This window comes from Tachypleus tridentatus, chromosome 13 (genome assembly GCF_004210375.1).
Source record: "Tachypleus tridentatus isolate NWPU-2018 chromosome 13, ASM421037v1, whole genome shotgun sequence".
Classification (NCBI taxonomy): Eukaryota; Metazoa; Arthropoda; class Merostomata; order Xiphosura; family Limulidae; genus Tachypleus; species Tachypleus tridentatus.
The window spans coordinates 108,302,869-108,314,048 of record NC_134837.1 but is presented as its reverse complement, the minus strand read 5'-3'; the positions used below and the strand labels follow the sequence as shown (position 1 = coordinate 108,314,048).

The window sequence follows — 11,180 nt, the reverse complement described above, 5'->3', positions numbered from 1 at the left end:
TTCCCTCTAGTCTTACACTGCTAAATTAGGAAGGGCTAACGCAGATAGCCCTTGTGTAGCTTTGCATGAAATTAAAAAACAAAAAGATGACTCTGTACAATTATAATATACTGAAGTTACATATAGTTCTTGTTTTTGCCTTATTCTGTTGTGATTTATTTTTCAGTCATTTTTTATGTGTTATATTACACAAAACAATCAAACAGTGCGTTAGCTGATCGCCTTACATTTTAAAAATACATTTGTAACAACAAATTAATTCCTTAGTGAACCAGTGGCGAGTTTACTAATTTAGAATGCTAAAATATTATGTTAGATAATACGTCGTGGACAGAGTGCACATCGATCGTTGTGTAGTTTTGATGGAAGAAAGCTACTATATCTGAAAGATTACGTTTTTGTTTCCCGTTAGGTCAGCTGACAGTTTTTAGACTTAGGTCGCTAAAATCCAGGGCTCGAGTTTCCCTTTGTGATGGAGTGCAGATGCTCTAATGTCTGGCTTTGCATTAGACGTTACAAGCAATAAAATATTGCTTCGTATGTATCTTCAAGATTTTCGGGTGTTTTTTTTTGTTTCAAATTTTATTTAATTTCGTTTAGCCTGCGGTAGCGGAAAGTAAACAAGTCGATGTTTTCACGCATGATCCTGATCATGACTGTAATTTTCTGTAAATATGGCGTTAGTAGAAAATAAAGAGTTTGAAATACAGTGTTCAACCATATTTTTTATCTATAAAGTGGTTTATTAACAATTTTTCATATTTTGTTGTTTTATCAAGTGAATGTTTGTCTTCACATTTAGTTTCTTTGAATCATGGGTGACACAACTAAAGGTAGGAACTTTTCAGACCTACGTTGGTAATGTAATGTAGCACTAGGGTACTAGTACTAATACTGATGCTATTAGTGCTGTAACAGTAGTAATAATTGCACCCCTACTTAACATTAGCTGATTGAATACTGTTTTAACTTGGCTGAAGTCAGTGACAGGACATTTTAACTGAAGAAGTTTCTCACTATTTAGTCTAAGATTAGTTTTATTTAGTTTTAGTAAATCGTGTATAATATATTTAACTTAGATTTTAAGGTTGGTGAATTGTCTACACTAATTTAGCACTGTAAATGTAATTTTAATCTGTATTACATATCCTAAATGTAGAATAAACTTTTAATTTTAAGTAAAAAAGTTGGAATTTAGTTGAAACGTTGTAAAGAAGTTATATAACCATAGGAAAGGTTGATATGGAACTTCAGATGTTTTGAATTAAGAAATATTAATGTTTATCAGAAAAAAGGTAAATCCAGTATCAGTATATATTGGTTTGTTAAAATGTGATAAATGATTTTAAGATATTGGAGGTTGTGGTATACAATACAAAAAATGAAAGATGTGCTTTGTAAAGCCTAAAGGCAAATATAGGAATTAGCTTAACAGTTTTCACTGCATCATCCAAAATAAGCAATGTACCACAAACAAATTACTGTTTATTTTATTAAAACATGGAGTATTTGACTTAAACTCATTCTCAGTCTTACATATGTATAATTAATGGCTAAAGTTATTATACATAGAAATATACTGCTCAACAGTATCGGTAAATTAACTCAAAAATATATTGCATTGGTATGTTCTTTGACATTGTTATTAGATGACATGCACAGTAACATTATTATTAAATACATTTTTAAATAGAATAAAACATGAAAGCTGTAATACTGTAGTGAACAAAACATGCAACTTGTAACAGAGTGAGACATTATTATGCTGAGTGGTACATAAATATATAGATTTCAATATGGTACATTACCTCTTCTCAGAAATACAGCTATTCTCATTTAGTGTTGCCCTCTGTATGCAAAAAATGTTTTTTTATGCCACAAGTCTTGAGCTCCCACATATCTCATGATAAGTGCGTTTCGGTTAGATCTTGCATGTAAATCATCGTGCAACAACTCTCCACCCACAGGAACATGACCAACCTCCTGGAGCATGATTCCAATTTGATTCTATCAAATTATCACAGCTTGTTTGTTTGGAAGTGCTATCATCAGTACGTTTTTGTTTGTGCTCTTTTGCTTTGTTTTATTTTGATTATTATTCTTTTTCTCTCTCATTTTTTTTCCCATTTCACTTTACCAGTTTTAAGTGAAAACTTACTTTGATTGTTCTTAATGTTTTGTTGGTTTTTTTCCAAAAGTTTATGTTTCCACTTTGAAAGTGATATTATTTATTTCCAGCACAATTACATAGGCTTTAGATGGTGGTATTTGACTAATTGTGATCAGTTTCAGCTACTTGACGATGATGGTTTTTATTGCTTACTAACAGGGCATGTATATGCTCTTGGTTGCTTCATTGCCTACAAGGCATTTTTCCATTAGTTCCTTTTCTCACAATTTCATTCCATGACACCACTTCTTTGTAACTTTTTTTTCTTTCAAACCTTACCAATTGGATTTGGAATTGATTGCCTTTTTCTTTCTTGTCTTCTTTCCTTATGAACAGTTCCTGATGTTTTCCCTTTGAGCAGGTGCCATATGTTTTACCTACATCTTGGCCCTTTTGTGTGTTGGAGGTCTCTGGGGTGGTGAACCATGGAGGCATCTTTTTAAATGTGGTAATGATAGATTATACATACAATGATAAAAACCAATCAGCTAAGAGTAGGATAATGATAATCTACTGATGTAGATGAAGAGATGTTCTCCAGTCTGATACTTCATCTCTGAACTGGTTTATTTGAGGGGATGTTTGTAGCTTTGGAGTGAGCTATCAAAATTGTACTTCACCCCATGAATTGCAGATGTTGGTTCTCAGAATATGTAGAGGGCAGCACTGAATGAGAATAGCTATATGTGTGAGAGGGATTAATTACCTATCAGAAATACATTTTCAGCATAGACAAATTATAACTTTTATGGGTTATAATTTTATAAAGTAAAAATATATTTGTACATACCTGCCATTATTGTGATAACTGATATGTTGTTACACATATTCTACTTCAAGTGCTTGTTTTAGATTAATAGTAAATTTCATATAACTTGTTAGATCCTAAGATATGTACATCACAGTTGTCAGACTAATTTACAGTCACTCTATAATCTTCAGATTCTTTGATATTGATTACTATAGTAATTTAACAGTTATATATTATTCTTTCAAATAGCATACAATACAGAGATCATTAAAGTAATACAATACAAAAGTAATTGATAAAGAAGTCTACATGTGGGAAACTACCTCATTGACTTTATTAAGTATACTGGTAAAGTTATTTCTAGGGGGGGCATAGAAAAATTGGGACTAGAAATAGCTTGCCAGGTACTAAAATAGAGGATTATATAGAAAGTTTAGTCATTGAAACAAAGGAACATTCTCTTTTTGTAGTGCATGTAGTAGTAAATGATATTTGAAGTTGTAAACCAAAAGAGCTACTTAAAAATGAGACAAACTTCAAACATTTAGAGAGTAATGGATGAAAACGAAGCCCCACTACAATCAGGATTGAAGAAAAGAGAATTTATTAAACTTTAACAACCACAGAAATCCAAATCAAAACAATCAAACAAATGGAATAAAATTATATCACTTACAAAAAAAACACAGTTAATATATCCATGTCTAGCTAGGACTTGATACAAGTGGAAATAAACAGTACAACATAAGTATCACTGCTATTAATTTCAATAAAAAAAGAATGAGGAAAAAGAATCAGAAGAAAAAACTTAAAAAACAAACAAAAATAAAATTCCAAAATTTAGCTGCTTCAAGATCAATAATACTATTGAGTGACAATCAACAATAATTAATTTGAAGTATATATCGTGAACTAACTCATTTAACCTAAAGGCAGTGTTTTTATTTAGTGGTTAGACCATCAGGCAAATTTGTGTTTGGCTAATTTATATAATTTTTTGCATTGTTAATATATGTATGTCTGCTAGAAGAATATTGTTTCAACTATGTAATACAAACATAGTTATCTGCAACATGTTCTAGCTAGAAAATGAGTTAGCACTTTAATATCTCACAAGGGATAAAAATATTTTTTTATTTTTTTAGTGTTTCCTCCAACTAGATGTATGAATCTATTACTTTGCAAGATCTAAGGCATAAAAAAGTTTATCAAGTATATGCTTTGAGCAACAGGTGGACTAATTGGACCTGTGGGATATTTTTCAGGGTAAAGGTGCATCATATTACTAGAGTTGGGCTCTATGTAGCCAGGTTCAGTAGAAATATGTTAAGGAGAGATTCAAAAAATTCTTTAAAGCAGTTAAAGCTTGCATAATTTGAGAAATTGGGAATAATGAAACTGTTAAGAGGGCTATGGAATGAAGGTTTACAGCACAACATCAGAGGTATGATTACAAAATGGATGAATTCAACTCTGAAGATGAAATGGAAGAATATGATATAATGGGAAGTACTGCAGTTTGGTTGAATTTGAGAATTTTAATAAAAGTAATTATTTTGAAACTTCAGGCTATAAGTTATTTGATAGTAACAAAAGTTTTAAAAGAAGGTTGGGATAGCTGTTTATGTAAGAGATAAACTTTGAATTTGTCACGAGGAGTTATTGTTGAGAGGGATTTGAGTTGGAGATTCTCACTGGTTTCTTCACCCAAGGAGTTTCTGCAGTGAGGGGTATCTCCACTTGCAAAGATGGAATTATGATGCTGATCATTGTCCTAATTTTAACATTTACATCACCATGTTCACCTCCCACCATCAAGGCAGGTTATCTTAATTGCAAGGTACAACCATATATTTCAAACCCAGTCACTCGAAGACATTATGCTGTGGTTCCTTGACGTGTACTCATTATGATGGCAAGGACCATCATGCCTGTGAATGTGAAACAGGCCCTCATTGCATTAATTGTAAAGGATCTTGCCTATCCTACTTTTGTTCTTGCTCTTATTGGCTGGAATAAAAAGAGGTGCAACATTTGAAGATGATTCAAAACATTACTTACCCCAAGGTGTGAAAGTTATTGTCCACTACTTCATCTTGGATAGGATATATGCTGTTGCAATTTATTCCACTATTACAGTGGGAGTGCAGATGGATCTCTGTGTGCTTCCAAAAGATTCATTCTCAGACCATTTGAAAAGTCTTTTGACCTCCATGGTTAAAAAAGTTGATGAATCAACTTCAACACCCATCCCTGTCCCCACCCATCATTCCAGCAAACTCCAAGATCCACTTACTTTGGTGCCAGGTATGGGCATTTCCTTGGATACATTTTCTTCTCCTGCCCCAAGATGCAAAATGATCATTTGTTCACGTCTTCATTCACTGGAATCCTCTTCCAATGACAAAGACCTGCCCAATTTAACCTTGAATAAAGAAAATAAAGAAAAAAGATGTGGTTGAAAACAGAAGGGTTCTCCACCAAATTCGCCTACACATAAGTGAAAATGGCCATTTTGATACAATGGAACTGTCGAGGTTCACGTTTCAATCTGGATGACATCAAAGCACTGATTTCTTCTTACCATGCTGTATGTCTTTCCTTACAGGAAACATTTCTGAAGCCTATCGGTACAGTTACCTTTTGGCAGTTTACTTTGTACAGAAATGACATGTTGGGTGATGGACTAATGCATGGAGGGCTGGCACTATTGGTTGATCAGCATGTGCCCACCCTGTCTTTGCCACTCAACATACCCTTGGAGGTTACAGCCATCTGTGTTTCCATCACTGTTTGTTCTCTCTACCTGTTGCCTGAAAAGACCTATGATCAATCAGACTTAATGCTCTCATTGAATAATTGCCATCTCCCTTTTTTATCCTGGGGGACTTTAATGGACATAATCCCCTCTGGGGAGGTACTGATATTGATAGGAAGGGTCACTCTGCAGAGTGTATACTCTCAGATCACAATCTTTCTCTTTTCAGTACTGATTCTTACTGATATTTTCATGAACCTAGTCAGTCAACTTGGAGCGACTAGTACAACTAGTTCAGTATGAAATTAGAAAATGACCATAACATCAAATAACTTGAAACAAGGATGGGAAAGGCCAACTTCTGTTGCCTACCTCTAATGTTTGAACTTACTCGTTAGTGATCCTGACGAGTTATAATAATTAAAATTATGCTACAAAAAGTCTTTTAAAACTTGTAGTACTTTCTGAAAACAGCCTTGACATCAAATAACTTGAAACCAGGACTGGAAAGGCCAACTTTAGGTGACTAACTCTGATGTGTCAACTTACCCATTAGTCACCCTGGCAAGTTATGATAATGAAATCTATGCTAAAGGAAGTCCTTTACAACTTGTATTACTGTAGTTTCTCTCTTACTGCTGTAAACCAGATATAAAAATTGTATTTAACATTATTTCTGTTTTTAATTTGAAAATTAAACATTGTTTTGTTATACCTTGATTCCTTTTACGGAATGTTAATAATTTTTACTGGATGTTTGGTACAGATAGCCTAGTTGCTTTGCACCATAAAATGCCAAACCAACCAACCTCTTCTGTGTCAAACTCCCCCTCTTTTGGTTCCAATATCTTGCCCATCAGCTCTGGCTTATGATGCTCTCAGTCAGGACTAGTCTCATCTCTTTCTGTATATTATGTGCCTTTTCTTTTTGCCTTTTCTTGCATACTTTTGCATTGATTCATTGCACTCCTTGTTAAGTTCTGTGGTAGCACTGTTTTGGCTAATCTTAGTTTTGGTTTCCTTTTGTTCACTGACTGGAACCCAGGGCATCTCTTCTTCTGCCTCCATTTTGATCACTCTTGCTCCAAACTTATACATCTTTCTCTTTTACCTGGAGTGTCATCCCTTTTTCTTCATAAATTTTGTGCCTAATTCAGGTAGTGAGGTATAACTTAGGATGTAAGACCCAATTTTGTGGTTCCCACAATTGTTTATTTTTGCAATGGAACTTTGCTTCATCTGGAAAGTTCTTATTGTTTTTGCCTACCAGGTGGATTCATCATCTTGTCCAGATCATTTATTCTTTCCTGGATGTAGATGTTCACAGGCTGTATCAACATTATTCACATTTTGTGTTCTTCTGGGTCATGATACAACCTTGTATCTCTGGTTCATTTTTTTGTTTTGTTTTTTCTTAAGGGATTTATGTATAGCCCATTTTCTTCATTTGAGAGTATGTTTTCAGTCATGCATCTGGGATTGTAGAATCACATGTGTAGTGTGAACATCAACTCACTACCCTTTTCTCCTTGGTTGAGCATTTATTACAGTTGGAGCCATGACAAACCCATCTTCCTATTTCCTGTCCTGGTCCTTACCTACCCTTCCCTGTTCTCCTTGTAAGGGTTTCTCATCTTATTTTATTCAACATAGATGGTCATGTTACTGATAGTACAAGAGGCAAAACTATGGGTTCCAATCTGGTGGGAGCTTGACTATATGATTTTGTTACCCTTGGATGATTTTAGTATTACAAATTCATGGGTTCTTTGAGTTTTATCAGAATGACTTGTCTTATTGTTTCTTTCTCTACCTTTTTTATCTCAGGTACTTTTTTCCTTTTCCATGATTTGGGATCTTGTCTTCAGCCACCAGCTATCCAAGGCAGTACAAAATCTGTCTCAACAGGCCATTGCTCCTATTCATAACTTTTCTATAGACTTTTCTTCTATGCTGTTTGTTGTCTTCATGAAAAACCAGAGACTGATGGCCTGTAATGAGTTTGTTGTACCTCACTCTATTTTCAGTCTGTCTCATTTTACCTTGGATTATTTTCTCACCCTTAGGTGAATTATCTCATTGTTTACAAATAACCATGATGAATGTCATGAATGCTTATTTGCATATCCTAATATCTCATTGCTTGTGACCTTGTCTTTGGTTGTTTTCCACAGGATTTGTATGTGTTCCATTCATTGCCTTCAAATTTGCTTTGGTCCTGTATGTTTTGTCAGGTCATAGCATTTCTTTCATCACTTATATGCTTATGAGTTGTCTTTCATCTTTGGACAACTGGCAATATAGTTTGCTTGTTCTAAACAGGAGTCTGTCTGTTGACCCTCATCAGTTACTCCAGGAGGCAGCTATAATGTGCTAGTTTTTCATGTTGGAGGAATACTTACTGTGACATAGCCAATATTTTGTCCATTTAGGTGTTTTTCAATATCCATCTTGGTTGGGCACACCATTCTTCCTTTCAACTTTGTTCATTGGAACTTTCATTTCTGTTACAGTATATGAGGTTCTATTGCTTTTGGGCATGCAATCTTCCAATGCAGCCCTTGTCTTCTTAGGTCAGGATCATATACAGACTCTTTCTTGGGCTGGTCTTAATCAATGGAATTTCACTGGGGATCCTTTGTTAGCTCTTGTTACCCTTTCTTCTACTCTTGTATAACCATTGGTGATTAGACATGACTCACATATTGATGGGTGTCTTGCTTCCTCTTTTTCACATGGATTTACATATTTCATAGATGCATCCCTTTGGGAATAGAGATCACAAGTTAATCAGTTGGAAGCTTTTGGGTTTTTGTTTGTGGCCAAAAGACTTCATCATGTCAGACATCTAGGATCTCCTCACTATAAGTTGTGTTTTGGTTCATAATCTACATCTGGCCAGAAATTGTCTGGTAATGATCCTTTCTGACTTCAGTGATTACTTGTCTCAATCTCCAAAGTATCACCCATTCTCAATCCCTCTGTCTTCATATGTTGGATCTTGTTTTTGGGTCAACATACTTGATATTCATATCATTGTATGTCATGTTCCAAGTGCTTTTGCTCTTGTTGTCAATGTAATATCTGTCTAGACAAAAGCTATCCAGCAGAGTGTTTTCTTGCTTCCTTTGTTTACCAGTGGCTTTGACATCAGTTGGGTAATCCTCACATTGTGAAGCTTTTGTTACATCTTTTTTTCTTCTTGTGGTTATTGATGTTGTCATCCAGGTTTGGGCCAACATATTTGTCTATCTTTCCATTCTCTTCCTTTGAAAAATTTCAATCATCCATGACTCTGTCTGTTTAGTCCTTCTGACAGCTCTTTGCTTACCATCTTGGCTGTGGTTTCTGTGGCTCTTTCAGCTCCAGTTTTCTCCTTCATTATCTCTTCTTATGACTCCATTCTTTTCTTTGTCACCCTTGGTTGTGTGTATTTTATCCAGACCTTCCTGTCCTCTGTCTTCTGGGTTGCCTCCAATCATTGGCAAGGAGATAATGACTTCTTGGTGGTTAGTTTCATTTCTGTCTTGTTTTATTTGCCCTGCCTTCACGGATGTATCTCAATGCAAATGGAACATTTTATGTTGTTTACTTTTGGGCCCCAGATTTTCCCCTGATTAAATGACTGCTCTTCATCATGTAGATTTCCTCACTTTTGGATCAGGGTCTTCTGTCATTTCAGTTTAGAATTTTCAGCTAGCTCTGTCCCATATCTTTTATTTTTGCAATATCACAGGTATTTACCTTTCTTCACTGGGTAAGTTATTTTTTCTTATTCTTTTCCTTTCAGGGACATTTTTTCTTTTATTATAGCTCAATTTTTGGTTCCCACTTTGTGGTGAATGGTGCCTGACCTGGTATTCTTTAACAAATCACATCCTCGCTGTACAGGTATGTCAACTTACATATTATATTTCCATGGTGGTGGTATTTATACTCTACGCCTAGAGCACATCTTGTTAATTTGACAGTTTTTATATTCTTACATTTTCTGGGATAGAGTTGAACAAATATATGGTTCTGATCACTAGCCAGTCTTAGTTCTCTTTCATATGGATGTGCTCTTCTGTTTTCAATCCATGAGTGTGATATCTTACTATGATGGGCAAAGAGTATACCTGGTTCAGAAGTGGTGCAGTTCTCCACATCAGATCTTAGAATTTGACTGACTTCTCTTTGGAAATGTCTTTTGGATGCTTTTGAAGGATACTACTTTTTTCCGTTCACCTTTTCAATGAGGCATTCTGTGTATTTATGTGAGTGGAGTTAATGCACCATATTATAAGTTATAATTCCAAAACATATCATCTGCTTACAGTAGAACTAGAGCTATTTCTTGAGATTGGCTTTGCCTATCTAAGCTTTGGTCTCACATACTTTAGTCTTGTATGCCCCACTTAAATGCACTTGGCAATATTTAATTTACAAATGTATCTACCCTCACTAATGCACCCTCTATCCAGGTGCTGTATATAAACACCTTACATAGACAATGTGGTAACTTTTTCTTGACAAACTGATGATCATAGTTTTCTCTGATAAAATGCTACTCATTGTTCTATTATGTATTGGGATTTTAACATTGCCTTGTGAATTGTCAGGTAATTATAATTTCCATATAATAATAATAATAAAGACGGGGCATATGTGCATGTGACTTCCTGTATTACTGTTGTTAGTAAGGCAACTAATCTGACCTCCCATTTTCCTTTTTGGCTATCTTGTTGGGACTGGCTTACAATGATTATTCATGTTCTGTTCCACACTTGATACAGGAACTAGGTTCTCCCATTTGTATACCATTCTTATTTTTGTGCACCACTGTTTCACAAATGCATTCTGTATGAATCATATTATACTTGCACTGGCCCCCCTTCACCTTTTCAGTGTGGTATTTTAGCTCTATTGTCAGTGGATGATAAATACGTTTTGGGAGTTAACATTTTCCTGAACTGAAATTGTATTTCCTAGCAACACTTATCACTACTGACAATTTTCAGCCTTTTCTCCCCTCTAAAAGGAAGTCAGATGGTGTAAGGCTAAAAAAAAGTGATTACATTAAATAAGATATTTATAGGGTAGAGAGTGCATTGATGAGGGTGGAGAGAATTTCAAATTAAATATTGCCAAGGGTATTTAAGTGGGGTATAAAAGACTAGAGCATGTGAGACCAAAGCTTAGGTAGGCAAAGCCAATGTTCAAGAATAACTCTAGCTCTATTGTCAGTGGAGGTATTATTGGAACTACATTTTCAGTTTTGGAAAATGTTAACTGTTCCTACAGTGAAAATGTATTTCTGATAGGTACATATCTATTCTTACACTTTTCACTCTTCCTTCCCACTAGAAACCAATGTTTCCATCTTCTGCCAAAACTTGAAGTGATACTTTAGTAGAAATGAATAGAGAGAGTCACGTGCTTCATGATTGTTTGTTGCATTATTATTGGATGAGAGTTGATGCATAATGATTTGCACGAGAAATGCATTAAAATCTGTCATT

The 11,180-nt window shown here is 34.8% G+C and overlaps 1 protein-coding gene across 5 annotated transcripts in view; it reads left to right on the top strand.

The window, feature by feature from the left end:
- The first annotated feature begins 335 nt into the window (after positions 1-335).
- The window catches only part of LOC143240797 (uncharacterized), a 42,356-nt gene continuing 31,511 nt past the window's right edge, over positions 336-11,180 (top strand). For 4 of the 5 annotated variants that reach the window (XM_076483865.1, XM_076483867.1, XM_076483868.1 and 1 more), the window contains exon 1: positions 336-537. In XM_076483865.1, the coding sequence (XP_076339980.1) occupies positions 492-537 (46 nt within the window). In that variant the 5' untranslated portion in view covers positions 336-491. Of the gene's footprint in view, positions 834-11,180 lie in introns of all 5 variants that reach the window. The other variant, XM_076483870.1, reaches the window with a different exon arrangement.